At 33.1% G+C, this 19,488-nt stretch overlaps 4 protein-coding genes across 4 annotated transcripts in view; 1 reads left to right on the forward strand and 3 right to left on the reverse strand.

Annotated features, from left to right (window-relative positions):
- Positions 1-9,651, reverse strand: part of Dnr1 (defense repressor 1) — a 107,175-nt gene extending 97,524 nt beyond the window's left edge. Inside the window, exon 1 of the mRNA XM_070293702.1 lies at positions 9,012-9,651. Coding sequence (XP_070149803.1) covers positions 9,012-9,098 — 87 coding nt within the window. The 5' untranslated portion in view covers positions 9,099-9,651. The remainder of the gene's footprint in view (positions 1-9,011) is intronic.
- A 1,387-nt stretch (positions 9,652-11,038) lies between these two features.
- Vha13 (V-type proton ATPase subunit Vha13) lies at positions 11,039-12,998 on the reverse strand. Its single transcript, XM_070293868.1, has 4 exons — positions 12,836-12,998; positions 12,176-12,276; positions 11,957-12,055; positions 11,039-11,853 (listed from the first exon to the last, which is right to left on the reverse strand). Exons 1-4 carry the CDS (start codon positions 12,915-12,917, stop codon positions 11,779-11,781), a joined length of 357 nt encoding a protein of 118 aa, XP_070149969.1. The 5' UTR covers positions 12,918-12,998; the 3' UTR covers positions 11,039-11,778.
- A 515-nt stretch (positions 12,999-13,513) lies between these two features.
- On the reverse strand, positions 13,514-15,917 carry Ltv1 (LTV1 ribosome biogenesis factor). The gene is made up of 7 exons (XM_070294041.1): positions 15,664-15,917; positions 15,021-15,570; positions 14,725-14,951; positions 14,515-14,643; positions 14,267-14,458; positions 13,801-14,040; positions 13,514-13,720 (listed from the first exon to the last, which is right to left on the reverse strand). The coding sequence occupies exons 1-7, from the start codon at positions 15,664-15,666 to the stop codon at positions 13,607-13,609; spliced, it is 1,455 nt and encodes a 484-aa protein (XP_070150142.1). The 5' UTR covers positions 15,667-15,917; the 3' UTR covers positions 13,514-13,606.
- Positions 15,918-17,280: 1,363 nt separating this feature from the next.
- LOC138932278 (nurim homolog) lies at positions 17,281-19,271 on the forward strand. The gene is made up of 3 exons (XM_070293948.1): positions 17,281-17,675; positions 18,004-18,484; positions 19,044-19,271. Exons 1-3 carry the CDS (start codon positions 17,540-17,542, stop codon positions 19,165-19,167), a joined length of 741 nt encoding a protein of 246 aa, XP_070150049.1. The 5' UTR covers positions 17,281-17,539; the 3' UTR covers positions 19,168-19,271.
- The last annotated feature ends 217 nt before the right edge of the window (positions 19,272-19,488 follow it).

Below are 19,488 nucleotides of genomic sequence, written 5' to 3' on the forward strand. Positions count from 1 at the left end.
TAGCAAAAGCAGGAAAGGGTGTTAAATCGGAATGAGAAGCGTCAAAGAGCGAAAAGAAGCGGATGAAAAAAAAAAAAGAGGAGTGGAGAAAGATAAAAAGTATATATGTGTGCGCGTGTATACACGCCTAGTAAAATCAAAAGCGAAGAAAAATGTGATTGTACGAGAAAAGTCTGCTCGTAGTTAGCAGGTAAGTATTGTAGTAAAAATTCTAATATAGATTTATTCAACAGATTTATATTGATATTTTGACACATATACTTTTCTATGAAATGTTTAATCACAAATTATACACATATACATATATCATTTTATTAAGCACTTTCTTAAATCGTATTTTTGCATGTATTATTAATATAATACTGATAATATAATGTTTTACTTAAAGTCTATTACTTGTTTTGCCAAGCTTAGAATTATTTTTATGACAGATGTTTTAAACCCAAAGTTCACGCCGTGATGACGTTCCTAAGAACTAGCATCAAGATATCTTACAAGAATGTTGCAGTAAACAAAGCAGGCCAGTGCATCTCGCGCTGGTTTCCTATATTCGTAATTCCTCGGAAGCGGCTTGGCATTTTGCATTATTATACAAAGGCGTGTAATTTTGATATTTACTCGATATTTATGTAAATTTTAATACAAATTAATTAATATTTCCATTACAAAGTATCTTCACGATTACAAAAATAAATTTTGATTATTTCGGCACGTAATGTAAACAAGTAGATTTTACCATTTAAATTATCATTTTGTTTACTAAAAAAAAAAAAAAAATGTAAACGATATATAATGGGTATCATATGTGATTTATTTGACACATGATGCTACCATACTAATGTCGCTAAGTATCTGTCCGCGATACGATGGCATGGATTATCGATTATAAATGTTACTTTAACATCACGTGCGCAGTCAATGCAGTCCGCAATCGTTTATGCACGATGGCTGGACATTTTCATTTTCGTCTTTCGATCAAATATTAACGAGCGCATGAGAGCATTGGGATTTCCGTTACTATAATTAGCCAAAATGCATAGTGCACTAGTGACCATCGCACTTGTGTATTTTAGCAATACGAAAGCTTTTAACCAACCCACTATACTTTTACCTTCTAAATTCTCTCGAAGCAGCAATTAAAGCGTTTAGAAAAGATGCAGCATCCAAAAGAGATTAGCTTAATCATTTTATAACAGATTATTATTCATTAATCTCTCTCTAACCCAATGAATAAACATTTTTGGCGCTACATTATACGTATATTTTTAAACTTTATTACTCTGTCATAAAATAATGCAACAAAATATTACTTTCTTGCAAGTTGCAAAATATTGTAACATCGTGAGGGAGCGGCGAAGGGAGCATATTATTATATTTCGGTTATCGGATTAAAAATATCAAAAAGTGACCAGCGCATAATTTCACGCTGATTTATTGTATATCAGAAAAAAACGCGCGCGGAAATGTCCACGGAATGGCAATATCTTTAAGAGAGAAAGATCAAGGCAGAAAATCCGCGGAAAATTCGATCACCCGGATATTACTCCGATTCTACGTCTCTAGTCAAGCGAGAAGCTTTTGCGATAAAGTGAATTCAAAAAGTAGGAAAATAATCTCTCGCGCAGAAATTTTTGCGTGGAAAGCGGCGAAAGCGTTTGCGTCAAATACTGCGAAGCTATCTCCTATTTTCTATATATGTATATATATTATCGTTATTATTTCAGCCATTGAGATTATTGTTTTTTGTGTGTTATTATGGATGTTTCAGAAAAGATTCGAAAACAAGATTTGAGTTTTCCTTAGCCTGCTTGAGCTTATAAATCCATTTTGCCTATGTATACATATATCTACACGGAAAAAAAAAATGCTGTTCTACGTCAAAAAAAGTCTACGTCACGGGCTGCCACAAACATATACATAGTTCATTCAATGATATTTTTATTGGACCAAATATCTGGATAGTTGTTTTAATAATCCAGATATTTGGTCCAATAAAAATATCATTGAATAAACTATGTATATGTTTGTGGCAGCCTATGGTTGTGACATAGACTTTAATTAAAGCAATAGTATTTTTTTTCCGTGTATATAATACATATACGAGGGCAATTCATAAAAAAGAATGGCGAAAGAAAACTTTAAAAAAAGCGCCCGAATGCGATTGAACATACGCAATTTTATATCAATTTTCTCGTAACAAATTTCTTTTTACAAAGCGAGATTAACATTGATATTATGCACATATAAATAAAATGTATAATATGAATATAATATAATCGCTTATGCGAGCGCATTACGTGGTACTAAATTATACCGCTTATAAATCGCCTTAAAAAGGTGTAAGAAACTCATAAATGTCAAACTTGGATATTATGCAACGTACGTGGAAGAAGCACGCGCGAGAAGAGGCTGGGTACCATGAGATTATAATACCGAACGAGTTTAACGAGTAAAAATTTAATTTCGCGACAAGCTCGTAACTTCCACTATGCAAACTGCAATTTGCGTCCCTACACGCGCGGTACTCAACCATCCCGATTGCGATCAAACTGAAAAACGAAATTGACCTTTGCAAACCGTGTAATCCAAATCGTGCGCGGTTTTAACGCGAATGCAATTCGCATATGTATGGCGAAGATATACGCGCAATGCAATTCCCGGATGAAATTTCTACGCATTTTTGCGTCGTAATTCACTTTCTACAACTTTTCATTTTCACAATAGCAAAAACGAGAATTAGTCCGATGACGCAAATTCTGTAAATACATATCCATCGAAACTGCAACAAGAATAGAGATGAATTGAACGTACGAAATGAATTGTTATCCAATTAAGGAGAGAAAAAATATGCATACGGAGAATTGCTTTCTCGAATTATATATCTGCCTTAATTAAATAATTGAAAATAATGTTACGCGCCAAAATATCACAATGAATCTTGAATCGCGAATATTGGATCGCGATAATTGGAATAATGATCATAAATTGCGAATAGGATAAAAGATCCACACTGACGAACGATACGAATTACCACGAGCCGCGATTTGCGAATAGCGAATAATTTGGCTCGAGACGCAGGTTTGAAAAATATTATTCGATACAATTTCATAAAGATTTTGCTTTTCGATGGCATACATATGAAAGCAAAGACGAGCATGTAATTAACACGTATAACGTAATCGCGTACGCTCGGAATCACGAAAGATAGACTTTAAGAAAAATTGTCGCAAAGTTGGACCCGCCCGGGACTCGGCGCAAAGTTCTTAATTAATCCTATTAATTAGATACACCGTTGTCACAGCATCTGACGAGACTTGAGACACGACGAAAACTCGCGCGTTGTCTGAACTTGTCGCATAAGGATTATGAGGGTACAGCCATCGGGGGAATAGAGATAAAATTAATATTGTATTGTACACCTTTACAGAGGAAACTATAAAACGCATAAATTTCGCTTAAGAATGTGTATACACAATGTATATACAAGTTTACTTCAAGATTTAAGGGGATGATAAGCGATATTAAGAAAAATGAGAACTCGTCGGGAGACCCGTATAAGTAATACTGACGATTTACACACACGCTAGTAAAGCGATTAAAAATTGCGCGTGATAACCAAGTATCGAGAGAATTTTCTAGGAGAGAGAGAGAGAGAGAGAGAGAGAGAGAGAGAGAGAGAGAGAGATACACAACATAGAGTAGATTGATATTCATTGTCAGAGAGAAAAATGTAAAGAGATTATATATATAATAAAATTCAAAAAGCCGAAATAGATGTATAGTATGTGGTCTATCTTATTTAGAAAATAATTACAGAATCTTAATTTTTACAAAGCGAAACTACCACATTCGACAAGTATTATCTCTCTCACTAATAATTAAGTATTAGTAATTGTGCATTAAATAGTAGTAATGCAAGATATAATTTGTCTGTCAACATTGTTTATTTTTCTTTTCTTCTCTCGAGAATACATACTTTTAATATGAAATAATTCTTAAATTAAGCACGCATGTCGTTTATTTCCATCGTAAAATGTATTAATTTTTATTTGATGCATATCAATTATCAACTCGGCAATAATGAAATTATTGGATCGATGACGGTTGAGGGTTGTGTCGATTAGATCTTTAATAAATCTTTCTAAATTTTTAATAAATTATATATATATATATATATATATATATATAATATTAAATATACATTTTATATATAATATATATTATATTATAAAAAATTATACTCTATATTTCATGTGTAATTAGCTTTTAATTTCATAATAATATAATTGAAAATTGAATAATTAAAACCACAGAATTAACTCAAATTCGAGAATCAAGAAATATGAATGTTAATCAATTGTGATTCGATGAAAATAAAATTCTCTATATATGCAATGTCAATCGGGATTGTAACAAATCGGATGCAAAGAAATATGCGAAGAAAAGAATCGTCTTATCATACACAAAGGAAGAGCAATCTTACAGCATCGCGCGTGACAGATTGATAGGAGAGTTTAGACGTTCGCTCGGATTCCTCGGAAATAGACTCCTGATAAACGCAAATTAGATCTTGAAAACGTCTGCCTCATATGCGCGCGTCGATCGGATTGACTCCGCGGAGCACAAAGACGACAACAAATTGGATTCCCGGATTGAATTCCGGCCAATTGTGACCTAATTTTCATAGCGACGCAACCGATGAGCTCGTGAGAAAATTTCAAACGTGTCCTTTTTTTGAGTAAATTAATTCTTTATATATATATGCACCTACAGATGCGCGCGCGCGCGCGCGCGCGTGTGTGTGTGTGTGTGTGTGTGTGTGTGTGTGTGTGTGTGATACGGATATTTTGCGACAAAAGTGATATAACGGTAATAAAATATTATTCAAATGCAGGGTTGGGAACGTTACTTTATAAAAGTAACGCGTTACCGTTACCGTTATTTTTTGTAAAAAGTAACTCGTTACCGTTACTCGTTACTGATTTTAAAAAGTAACGCGTTACCGTTACCGTTACTTAAAAAGTAACGATTCGTTACTCTTCCGTTATGTTTTTGTTTTTTGTAATGCTAAAATAAGCTATTAGATTATAAAATTATTTAATAATCAATATTAAATGTAATAATCTATGTTACAATTAAAAACTCTAAATTAGTCACTATATAGCAAGCGCTTTTTATATTAAACTTATGTAATGATTCTAATTTTTTATATTAATATCTTTAATATCTTTTAATACGCTTATCTTTATAGGAATTTAAATTGTAATTTACAAATTTCAATTTTGTTGAAAATTTTTATCAAACATTATTTTTAAATATTGATAAGAGAAATATTGATATTATTAAGAGTATATCCCAATATTCATTGTCAGTATTGTAAAATCTTAAATTTACGTTACTATAGATTTTCAGTACTGGCAGTGACTATCGGAATGCAGCCTATGATAGAAGGCTACAAAATATTTTTCAAAAAATACATCTATTGAATAGATATAAGATAATAAAAATCAAAAAATAACGTTAAAAGTAACGGCTAATTTGTTACCGTTACTGTAAAAAGTAACGACGTTACCGTTATCGTTACAAACAGAAAAAAGTAACGATCGTTAACGAAAAAAAGTAACTGTAACGGTAACGACGTTACAAGTAACGCGTTACTTCCCAATCCTGTTCAAATGATATAATCGATATATCAATATCGTGATAGCGAGACTTTCCACACACGCACGCATGCATATAACAAGCTTTATAAAAAAGACACCCATAGAATCAATATATATATAGTATACGTATGTGTGTACCTATTAGTCTATAAAAATCTATCTATGAATCAGAAAGCAACCACAGAAACAGATTGTGGCAGCAAACAAAAAGGATCATTTGCAATTTTCAATTAGTTTTTAATCATATTTAAGAGAATATTCCGTATATGCGCGCGCGTGCATGTGTGTATAATAAAATATTTTGCACACATGCGCAATATATTATATTCTTATAATTACGTAATAGGCATAAGGGAAGATTAACAAACTTGTATATTTACACACGTTTAATTTTAAAGATAATGTAACGCCATCAGAGTCGCGATTTGCTGATTGCGCGCGAAAAACTCACACGTACGTAGAATTTTGCAAGTGGCTGAAGTTATTAATACGTTGATCAGGAAAATTGCAATTCAGTTAGGCCTCCTGACCCAGTTGAACCCAACGACTGTAAACACAATGCGCATTGATATTAGTAGTAAATATGTTGCTGCCGATACTTCCCCTTCATACTTTTTCATTTAGAATATGCCAATAGAGTTTATTTATCACAACGCAATCTTCAACAAAGATTAACACTCGCTAAATAAGTTTTGGCGCGTAGCGCGATTCTGTTTGATGAGCGCGCATAGTTTTTTGCAATTTACATAATTTGTGCAATTACTCACATTGTTCGAATAAACAGTGCTTTTTGCGTTCGTTAAAAATTACGCACGTCGGTTCCGTGGCAACCCGCTGATTAACATTAATTGTTTGAACATTAATTCCGAATTGTGCTAAGAAAATGCGATTATCAGAGCTATAATGAAATTACGGTATAGTGCTATTATAAGAAAGATGATGAAAATCTGCTGTTCTTTCACGATAAAAGATTTATTTATCTTTCGGAAATTATTTTGCAGCATCAAAACTGCCAGATATCAATTAATGATCAAATAAGACTCGCGTAACTCGAGAAAACTCGTTCGTTCAATAAATATTAAGAATGTTTCTTTTCCATATAATCAAACAAAAATTTGTCTTATACTGGAACATTGCAATCTTTGACAAATCATACATCGCGTACGCAGGAACAAACCTATTATCTCGTTGAATTATTCGAACGAAAGAGAATAAGCACGAGATTTATTTTTAGCCCATCCCTACCTTCCAAGTTATTTTCGTGTGTGATAACCGGTTCCTTCTCTACATGCGATGCGTATGTAACAATACATAAAACGAAAATGATAGTGTGATCGCCGAGTCACGATTATGCCATTGGAAAATAGATTAGCGTAAGTCATTAGAGTAATTATTTAATTATTATTAAGAGTAATTATTATTTAAAGTATTTATTAATGCAGGGATAATCAAAATGATATCATCGCGAAAATAAATCATGTAATATTCGACCTTCAGCATATGAATATACAACGCAGCTTTTTTTTTTTTAATCTTTTATCAACGCAAAAATATATTTAACCATAAATGTCGATAAGTCAAGAATAAGGTATTTGTATCAAACGCATTATTCTCACATACACAGACTCGCGCACGTACGTACGCATTATGTCATAGAAATAATTTAAAACTATAAATTTTATGAAGTATATGTGCGCGTGCGCGCGCGTGTGTGCGCGCGTGTGTGTGTAATATTAAATTAATAACAAAAACTTTTATATTTTAATTTACACGTTTTGTAAATTAGAAATATAAGTAACAACGCGGCCAGTCGCTATAGTAGTTCTTTCCCGAATTAATCTTTCGATAAAAAAAATATGCAAGTCTCGCGTAATGGCAGATTTTTTTTTCCAAGAGACAGATAGAATTACAAAAACGGAATTTTTAGAAAATCTTTCAAGCTACCAACGGCACTTTAGTGTCAAACTAAAATTCATGTCAGCCATGTGTTTCCGTGGCATCTGTTGCACACGTGCGAATTACGACCTAGGCCAAAGTACGTTCATAAGATATATTATTAAAGCTTGAAATAGGACTCTTTCATATATGTATACATGTGTAATGTAAACATTTTCGCTGTCTGTCATCCTAGTGTTGGCCTTTCTCCTTTCTCGCTTCATCCTCCCCCCCCCTCCCCCTCCCCATACAGATATATACAATATGTATACATACACACATACAGACATATATGCATACATATATGTATATATATAGTTTTTCAACAAATTTTGTCATTTATCATTATGGATATTTGTAAACAAAAGAATAAAGAGAGAGAGAGAGAGAGAAAAAAAGAGAGATATCCGACCTTTAAACAAGAGCGTTATGTGTTTCTTATATAATTTTATACTTGTCAAGAGCGGCGACAAATTCTAGAAATCATAATCTACATATTTAATCCCATCTAAATTGAAAAGAGTTAACGCCAAAATTGTGACAGATCTAATTTTTTGCAAACTAGAAGTCGCAATTCTCTCTCCGAAGTTGAAGATTATCATTATTCCTGTTATTATACACTTTCATATATGTATGTATCGAGAATCTCGCTACACTTTTATATATTACACAATATAAGGATGCAATCTTTTCGAGCTGCTGCGTGCTATAACGTTGTCCCGACCTAAATCGTACTTGAGGTCCTCAGGACAAGTTTGCACTGTGAATCATACAGATTCGTATCGACAAGGAATAGTTTATTTTCATACACAGATTCGTTAAATGGATTATAATTAATTATAGATTAGAGGATTATATCAAAAAAAAAAAAAATATATATATATATATATATATATATATAACAAAACCTTTTTCCTTTTTTTCTTGAACAGAAAACAAAATCAAGCTTGCCAAAGAAAAAAAAAAGTAAACTCTTTTACTTCTAAAGCTTCGAATTAAAATGTATTTCATCCGAATAGATCATTATCTGTTGTGTGTATATATATTGTATATAATTTATTATTACACTGTCTCTCTCTATAGTGTTACGTACAAAATACTTGTATATAATCGATTTCAATTGAAGATACAAGCGTGTGAAATCAAATATTTTCTCGTCAATAAATTGAAGAGAATTCAAATCTTGTTGATACGAAAAGTATCCAAGTTGTGCAAGATATGTATTAACAAAGTAAGATAAGTAATTCAAGAATATGAAAAAATTAATTAAAATTTTACTCCATGTTTATATATATTTATATCGAATACAATTATCACATATAAAAGAATAAAAATTGAAACAAACTTCCATGGCCGATATATATTACGGGACCAATGTGTTGATTATCGACAAAGACGAAAGTACGCACTTACCTTTTCGAGGCATTCTTGACCGATGGCCTTCGGGTCGACCTGCACCTCGAGGATGACGGAATTGGCTTGACTGACGAGACACCACATCCTCGCGATCACTCTTCCCTCGATGATCTTTAAATTCTCGTACTAATCCCTCGCCGGCAACTCCTTCTCACAAGAGAACAGAGGAACTGAACACTTTGACAAGCGACGCACACGATACTTACAAAGGCAACGATCAAGACGACGGTTAGGATGACAACAATGTTTCGGCCGGATACGCGGCTGGTCGGCGACCGGTCGTGCCCGGTGATACCTTCTTTGTCATAACAAGAGGTTCAAAAAATAAATACGCGGACAGTTGTCACAGCAAGGGGCTCGCGCGCGATTAGATGCAATATCGGTAACGTGCTCGCTCTTATCGTATCGGAGAACGAACACGTCTCGTCAACTTCCATTTCTCGGCGCGGAATGGCACACGCACTGACACCGCACACCGCTCTACTCTACACCGCTGTACCGCTCTTCGCTGTCGCTGTCGCGGCTCGCGGCTTACTTCATGAAATCGAATCGCAATTCCGGCCGCTTCTATCGGATGGCGCTAGCGCCGAGTGGTTAACAACATTGAATACAAGTCGCAAAAAATGAAACGCGTACTATCATATATAGTAGTGTCGCTCGAGAGCGCGGCGCGGCGCGCCGAGTGAGAGGTGAGAGGTGAGAGGTGAGAGGAGATTGAAGAGGTTAGGTGCGCACAGCTGATCGTCGCGACAACGCGCAGCGCGTAGCGCGCAGAGTGCAATGCGCGTGCTCCCGCAGTCCCAATCCCAGTCACGTATGCACAATATGATGATCGGACGCAGCGTTCAACCATAGACATATAAAATACATAGACGGAGCCTATCTCAATGATGGGAATATTTTGATGCGAGCATTTACGATTGGGATCGGGAGGGGTGGGGGGGGGAGGGGATCACACCTACAACTTCGGTGTGTATTGGGCAGTTCGGCGCAGTTCGGAATCCACCAATCACGAGTATCCAGCTCATAGTAGACATATGAGTCATGGGCTATATGTCTATATATGCTATGACCTAGTTTGCATCGATATATGTATTAATATGTATTAAGTACTATACTAGCCAATCATAATCATTCCATTCTTTAGAGGAAAGGCTATGATTGGCCAGTGTAGCACTTAGCACGTATTAAAGTACAACGATGTAAACTAGGCCAATGATACAGCCGAACCGAACCTATCCGAAAGAAATCGAACAAACAAGATCGCATCTCGGTTTCCGGTGCATATCGCTTGCCTCTTATCTCTAAACTCTCTATTGTCCATATCGACAAATAATGCTCTATCTTCTATCTGTTTTTTTATATACCTATGCGTTCAATCGCTCCGTGCAACTTTACGCGTAAACAGGAAATGTAAATAAGCAACCTGTGCGTCTCTCTCTCTCTCTCTCTCTCTCTCTCTCTCTCTCTCTCTCTCTCTCTCTCTCTCTCTTAGATTATATCTATTCATCTAATATCTAATAATACATTGTAAATCGTTCGTTTAATAATGAAAAAGATAGACTAAATTTTGATTTCGATATTATAAAATAATATAATTGAAATATGATTGATTTTATTATCATTTGAGATTAATTCAATAATTTGAAACAATTGTGACAAAATACATCAATTATTGTGACAAAGAGAGAATTTTAATTTGAGATCTGAATCATAAATTATAAAATAATAATTGCATAAAATACTCATGTATTAAGAGAAAACGGCAAGATTCATCTTTACATGCAATTTGTGCAAAAATTTAATATTTAATAAATGTCTTTTATATGTCCTTGAATATACAAGTTACTCTCTTTGTGTGCGCGTTTATTTAGTTATATTAAATTATATTATATTATATAACAATATTAAATTAATATCTTATCCCCCTTCCCAATATGTATACATATTAGTTCTTTATTTATAAATGGTAGTTTCTTAAAGAGTGGAAAGAGAGTATAAGAATATCAGGATTTTATTTTTCCCTTTTTTTTATTTTTGGACACTATATAATACTGTACAGACAATCAATCAACTTATACACATGACAAGATGTATATGTGTATGAGACAAAGTTACTCATTTCGAAAGGTCACACAATAGCTTTAAAAGATAAAATAAGTTTAAACGTTACTACAACGTTACATGGTTCACTATCGATTGGGAGCGCGTGAACCGTAAACCACGAAAAGTTGTAGAAAAAAAATCTTGTTAAGTTTCGTGTCCTCGATGCGACAGAAATCATGGAATGACATCTAATATATATACATTTATAACAACATAGAATTCTTTACCATCATTCTAGATCACTTTAGTCATATCTATCTTGATAATATATCGTTCCAATGTGTCTAGGCCATGACACATCAGACGATACTTCGTATACATACTTTTTTTTTTTCCATGTCATACATTACGGCAATTCTCAAACTATCCAAACATGTGCCGACAAAAAAGCTCAGCGATAATAACAATATAGACACATTTATTGTCGTGTAACAATTGCGGGAAAAAGATTCTAGTAATAGTTTGAGTACGACTATCTAAAGCTACATTGTATACAGTTATTTCAATAAAATGTAACACGTCATATACGATATAACAGCGATAAATACGTAAGATATAGTATAAGTGAACAGTAATATTTAATGTGTACATTTATATACTATATATAGCATTAATATATATTATATTATTTATAACTATTAGATGCAATTCCTGTGGCTTAGAGCTCAATGCGATAATTGTTGTGCAATTCTGGCTTGATATCATACACCAAGTCCAAAATCTTAAGCATGACCTAAATTGTAAAAGAAAAGAAGAAAGTAAATATTGTAATTTCTCACATATAATTATCTCTCTCGACATATAATTATCTTTATTAATTAAATTTACGGGCTTACCGGGTTTTTGTGCACAGCAACAGTCTGATTCATTTCCTCTATCTTGATTCGTGTATCTGCCTCGATACGTGCAGCTACATCTTCTTTTGAACCCATATGCTATAATGATATGAGTAACATCATGATTAAATTGGTAAATAAATTGGATATTATGATATAAATTTAATAACAAAAAACATGCATCAATGTAATTATAAACTAATGAGGAATAATACTTACTTTAGCTTCAAACTCACGAAATTGTTTCTCGCGTTCCTGCCGATATTTCTCAATTTCATCCTGAGCTTCCTCTTTAGCCTGCTTCAGACGGCGTGCTTTACCTATAAAAATACAAAGAAAATTACAAGTATATGCAAAATTTTTTTCAAAATTATACAAAATGTTACATTCTGGCTTATAATTCCATTTTAATACTATTTCATTAATATTACTATCGATTCAGATCAGAGTTTCGAAAAAAATTCAACGAGTAAGATAGAATCTCGATATATAGCAAATAAGTAAAGTTTTGAAAAGAAATCGTAAAGGTCCACTAAATAAAGTTATGTATTCAATAGACTATTAAAATAATAATATAAAATTTAAGTGAAACTTGGCAAATACGATTATTCCAATAACACAAACAAATTACGCGCAGATTAAAACTGTTTTCGCTGTTATGCATGCATGAATATTCAATTAAAATTTATTCTATTCTCTACGCTCCGCAACATCATCCCTAATGAGCTATCAAAAATTCGTCATTCGTATCATTTTCGAAAAGGTTTGACATCACGATCGAAAGGTTACAGTCTCGTGATCGAGCGCTTAAATGTCGCAAGCGTCTACATGTCGCGGATATTTTCTCACGCCAGCTATTCCGCCGACGAATGCACTCACGTTTTCTAGCATCCGAGACCTTTTCCGCAGCGCGCTTCTCGGCGGTCAGAAGCTGCTGAATACCCTGCGTCTGGCTGGCCATCTTTGCGATGTGCGATGTGCCGATGTGCTACGTGCGATAGGCGAACGGCGAACGCCAAGAGCTATCACAAATCGATCATATGACTTTAGAGCTTCCGCCCTTTGTCCCCCGCGTCCCGCCTTGCAATTTGCAATGGCGCTACGTTGTCTCATGACTCTCGTGTCTCGTGATCTCTCACGTGGTTGCTCCACTTTTTTATACTTATCGTTACTACTATACGCGAAAATATCCGATTCGAAAATTGAAGGATTAGCTAATACGCTAGAACTAACAAATACGCAAACGAATCTTAACGATTTTCTAAATGAACTCCACGTAATAAAATTGAAATTTTGCGACAATGAAAATATCGCACGATTCTTAACCACTTTTAAATCTAGCCATGTGATACAATTCAATTCTATATATTATTGGTACAATAATAATTCGACAGATCGAATAAAATTTTGAATACTATAAGAGAGAGCGATGCTTTACTAATTTAAATTTCTCTTTCGATTACTATAATGCAACGATGTCCACAATATATATATTAGGAAAATTTAGCAAAGAAAAATTGGTAATATGTAAAAAAATTATAGTTTAATAATAAAATATTATATTATATATTATATAAAATCAAAATTGTTAAATCTGTAAAGATATATTACTATATCATTACAAAGTATATATTATTTCTGCAAACAATTCTATATCATACGATTTCCATGAATGTTTTGTCTATTGTTCAACCTAATCTTTTCTTGACATTTCTTTTCCTCTTTAAATGCCTCCGTGTTTGCTTTTCGTTCCATCCGTCTTTCCTAAAATTACAAAAATTATGTAATATGTAAATAAAACTTAATTGAATTAGTCATTGAATATTTAACAATATATTACATACTTTTCTATATTCTTTGAGTAATTTCTTTCTTTCTTTTCTTGCATCGGGAGTTTCTCCTTTAGGTCTTATACTTAAAATGCTTAAGGTAGATTTTCTACTTTCTGCTATAGATTGTGAATCTTTTAATGTATTATCTGTTGCATCAAATTGAGCTAATGCCTCAGCTGTTAATTTTCCAGTGTTGCCTAATACATTTTTTGGAACACCTGTTTTTCGATCAATTTCAATCTTTTTTGAACACTATTAAAAATATATAAAGCTTTAATATAAATTTAATAAAAAAAATAATATATCCTTTTATATATTCAAATATTTTTTAATAGAATAAATGTGAGTTTAAAATACATATACATACATATATACATACATACATACATACATACATACATACATACATACATATATACATACATACATGCATACATATACATACATATATATATATATATGATATAAAATAATTTACCTTAGGAGGATCTGGAATTAATTTGGGGTGATTATAAATGTTACTATATGTGCTGAGAATACTTTCACAGTCCCATTTATCCTTTTCACGAGCATCAACAATAAGTTTTTCTATATCATCATCTTCTGAACTCGAATATTTTCTTTCCACAATTTTCATTCTATCCTTCAGAAGCTCCGCAATATTTTCTGTCTGCAAATACGAAGAAAGCTAGTACATTTTTCATTGTACCCTTGCATTATACTTACATCTTCTTTCTGTTTTTTCTCAAATTCAACAGCATATTGTAGAATAAGATTCGAATCGTGCGCTACATATCCTTCTATTTCATCACAATCTAAAGCACCAATTTCATTTTCGTCATACGCAGCATACATCTACATAATCATAAATAAAACAAAAATTAGAACCCATGTACAATAACATTGTAAAATATTGAAAAAGATAAAAATTTGAACCTGTTCAAATTTATCATCTAACAACGTAAGTTGTTTATTCCTTCTCATCACACTACTACTTATAGAATATTCTGTAAATTTTGATTTTGTTTCTTCTTCCTTAAAAGTATATTGAGGTCCATTTAAGCTATGTACATCATCTGTCTCCTCGTCAGCTAAATTCATGTTACCTTCAGAGGAGATATCAGATTCATTATATTCATTTTTGAATTCATCCAATTCATATTCTAAAAATGTAAAATTGTAAACATCAAATAAGCACAAGAGATATTATTATTCAATTTAGGAAAATTTACCATATTCTCTGTCGGAACTCTCGCAATCGCTACTTCCAGCATTAGCCATTTCAATGAAATTGTCTTCTAACTGATTTTCAGGATCGTCGAAATCAAAATCGTCATCCATGGCAGCAACCATATCTGGATCAAGATCCAATTGTGGTCCAGAGATTGGCGCCGCTTTATTAAGCATACCAACTTTTTCCTCAACATTTGATGCAAAAACAGAGGACGGTAAGTTAATTTTTGGAGCATCTTTGTCACATTTAATATGATTAGTATTGTCGGTGCGTTGCCATTCGACCGATAATGTATTGACATCTTTCAGATGTTGTAAATAATTGTAGTCATCATCAAAGTAAATCCCATATTTTTGCTGTTCCTCTTTACGTTTCTCACTGTCTACTGTCTTCTCTTCTGTTTTTGCCGCGTATATTTCACCAATTGGCACTAGAACTCTTTGCGGTGCCGTTTCATCTGCCACTAATGGATCTTTTTGTGACCGATGGACCAGATGGAACGTAACAGAATTCTTCTTGTCGATAAATCTCTTTGTTTTTCCCTTCGGCTGCAATTACATTATTAACCTACAGATCTGCTATTCTAACCTATCTACGAGTGTCCGATAAAAACGAATTTTTAAATGCGCGTTAAGACTTACCATTTTAATCTGTTGTATTAATTGAATTAATCAAATGGGTATATTTTTATCAAAATTTAATGTGAGCAAGTTATGTCTGGAACTAACATTCACTATTGACACAGGTCATAGCATAATATAAAAAGAAAGAAGTTTTCTAATGTTCTCCTTATCTAAGTGCGCAACAGCCACCAATCAGGAATTAGCCATAATTGCAGAAAATAATATGGCCACCATATACAAGCCATAGGTCGCATTTAGAAAACACAACTGTTGAGCATCGTCTTGTCAACACTCGACGTTGATTTGTTGGTTCTAGAAGTAAGAACCAATCGAACCGTTCGATTGCTACTCAACGGTGTGTCTCCTGAACGCACCTATAGATGTATAAGACGGAATTTGTTCCTACGGCCGGTATTCATAATTCGTTCGTATTTCAAGACCATCTTAAGCACAATTTTAAGATATCATAAACCAATCACAGAGCCGTGTTAGCATCTTCAGACATTATTTAAGGCCGGTATTTATAGTCAGTTTTTATTTCAAACCGTCTTAAGCCCGTATCAGACTACGCATTGAAAATTGAAGCTTGAAGATTAAAGATTGGAATTTGACCAGTCAGAACAAAAGGAACTAAAATTTCTTTATTCTGATTGGTCAAATTTTAATCATGAATCTTGAATCTCAATCTTCAATACGTAATCTGATACGGGCTTTAAGTAATGTCTTATGATGCTAATACGGCTCTGTGATTGGTTTAGGACATCTTAAGATTGTGCTTAAGATGGTCTTGAAATAAGAACGGACTATTGACTTTTGGGGATTGATTATATATCTTATGGCTTCTGCGCACAGGACATAGGACGCGGAAACGCTTGCCGCGCGACAAAAGATGACGCGGTAGCCAATCAACTTACAATTTTTCCATTAGAGCGAAAAATTGATTGGCTACCGATACGGTAGCCGATAGGTCTTTCGCCGCGCGGCAAGCGTTTCCGCGTCCTGTGTGCAGGAGGCCTATAAATACTGGCCTGGGTACCGATCATGTAACTTTTTCCCTAGGGCGAAAACGTGAAAAATATTAGTATTGAAATCAATGTCAAAATTTTTCACTTTTCCGCCCTAGGGGAAAAGTTACATGATCGATACCCTGTTGTCACACAATTGGCCATGGACGTAGGAAATATCTGGACAGAACGTATTGTCGTAGGATTGAAGACATAGGGTATGTTCTTTGCAGCTGAACTGGCTGCACTGGTTCAGAGTTTATCTTTTTCTGTCTCCATTGGAGGGAGAAGGATGAGCTCTGAATTGGTGCAGCCAGTTCAGCTGTAAAGAACAGACCTATAGTATATCTAGACCGTTTGCCTTTATTTAAGAAGTTGGGGTAAAGATGCACGTAGAAAAGGACATACTCAGTTTCGTGCTCCTTGCGTTCTCTCTCGCTCGCACATAGAATAGCGTTCTCTTTCGCTGTGCTACATGCAAGCGAGAGAGAACGCAAAGGGCACGAAACTGAGTATGTCCTTTTCTACGTGCATCTTTACCCCCACTTCTTAAATAAAGGCAAACGCTCGGTCTAGATATACTATGTCTATGGCCTAGATATACTATGTCTATGGAGGGAGGGCACTTTTATCATGCTAAATATTTTCAGATTGCATATGATATATTATGTTTAGATATTTAGATATGTGGCCGGATTGATCATGCATTGACATATACATTTGTGTATAATGGCTTTATCCATAAACAAGTTGTCATATTTACAAAAAAAAATTACACGTTTTTGTGACAAGATAACCTTATAACAAAGTATTGAGTGTACAAAATTAGATTTTCTATAACGTAAACTGTATACGTCATAACCTATTTATGTCGTACATCTCCGTCGAAAATGATTTTAAATGTATTAAGTATAATTGTGTGTGCCTCAAGTTTTGTGTATACTTGCTATATTTTATGTAATTTGACCTATTTCTTATCAAGTCACAACAGTAAAGACGAAAGTCTTCGCGTAGTGAAGTTTTCAGGTGAAGTTTTCTTCTATAAGGTTTTATATCTTTTTTATAAATTATTTCTATCATTAATATAAATTGCCGCACAAATTAAAAATAACTAAAAAATATATCCAATTATATATATATATATATACAGAGAAGAGAGAGAGAGAGAGAGAGAGAGAGAGAGAGAGAGAGAGAGAGAGAGAGAGAGAGAGAGAGAGAGAGAGAGAGAGAGAGAGAGAGAGAGAGCACACGTGTATGTGTGTGTATAACACACATTTGTTATTTTTAGAAACACATTTTTTGCTACTAATAATTTCTGCAAAATAAAACCTATATAATTTTATTTCTTTTCTAGATGATAACGCAATACAGTCTACCCTGTGGTCCCTTCTAATAGACACGTCACTCCTTACAATTTTCATCTTTCAACACTCCATTATGGCCAATGACTTTACCAAACATATTTTCTTTAAACTACATATTGAATACCTCGGCAGAAGTATTTATAATGCCTGTAGCTCTGCAAGTCTTCATTTCCTGATTAATAAGTGGCAGAAATCTCCAGCACTAACAGTCTGGAAGATTGACACTTCCAATGACACAATTTGGATAATATTTTCTGGCCTCCATGTATTTTTTTGGTGTATTATTTACAGTGGATGTATCATGATGGATATTGCAGAGCTATGTGGACTTAAACAGGTTTGGTACAGAGTATCTGGAAAGAATAATCCATTGGATACAAAATCCAAGGAACTGTGCAGATATATGAGACATATGAGGCATCCTAGTTTCATTGGATTTCTCGCTATTTTATGGATCTATCCTTTCATGAGGTAAAATTCTATAAAATCAAATTTCATCCTTTACATTTGTATGATTATTTTTGTAATTCTATCACATAGGAGAGACATACCTACATGTATAACATATTAAATAAATCCAAAATTTAAGAAATAAAGATGAAAAAGGAAAAGGTAAAATATGAATAAATATAATGAAAGATCAAAGATTTTATTATGTAAAATTTTACATTATATTTGTGTGCGTGCTCGCATGCATATGTATATAAGAATATATATATATATATATCACAGACATATATACAAAATTAATATATAAAAGTTAATATATAACAAATTTGAAATTAAAGAAATAAAGAGTAAGGAAATAGAAAAAGCATATTTTTATTAAATATTTTTTTCTTGCAAGTTATTAATAATTTATTAGACTAATAAAATATTATATATATTCAAGTATTATTATAACTATTATTATAATTGTCTCTTCCAAATATATGTTAATAATTATCTATGTGCTAATTATTCATTACTACTTGTTAGTTGTTAAAATTAAATAATTTTACATTAATGGATATAATTTCTTTTTTCACAGTATGGATCGAATATTATTGGCGATAATATTAACGATATACATGGTATTAATGTGGACTATAGATTCTGAAGATTATAGTTATCATATCAGATACTTCAGACAGAAACAAATAGAACTCTCTTAGCTACACTTTATTATTTTCCTTTATTTTCATTTTTGATTCTTTTGATATTTTATGCATCATTCTCATGAATTTCATATCAGCTATGTAACAAACTTAATAGACAATTAATATGGGTTCTTATATATGGATGGGTTATTATATAATAAATAACACATAAATGTAATAACATAATAAACCTTACTTTATTTGTCATCAGGTAATTATTTTTATTTGGTATTTATAGGACAATTTTCGAAGATACTAAATATAGTAGTCTATACGAATTTTCAATTTATTCTCGCAGAAAGACTTTCAAAGATTGTATCTATTTTTACATTAAAA

Source organism: Polyergus mexicanus, unplaced genomic scaffold (assembly GCF_030449975.1).
Source record: "Polyergus mexicanus isolate NDT 795.1 unplaced genomic scaffold, iyPolMexi1.0 SCAF_4, whole genome shotgun sequence".
NCBI classification, from domain to species: Eukaryota; Metazoa; Arthropoda; class Insecta; order Hymenoptera; family Formicidae; genus Polyergus; species Polyergus mexicanus.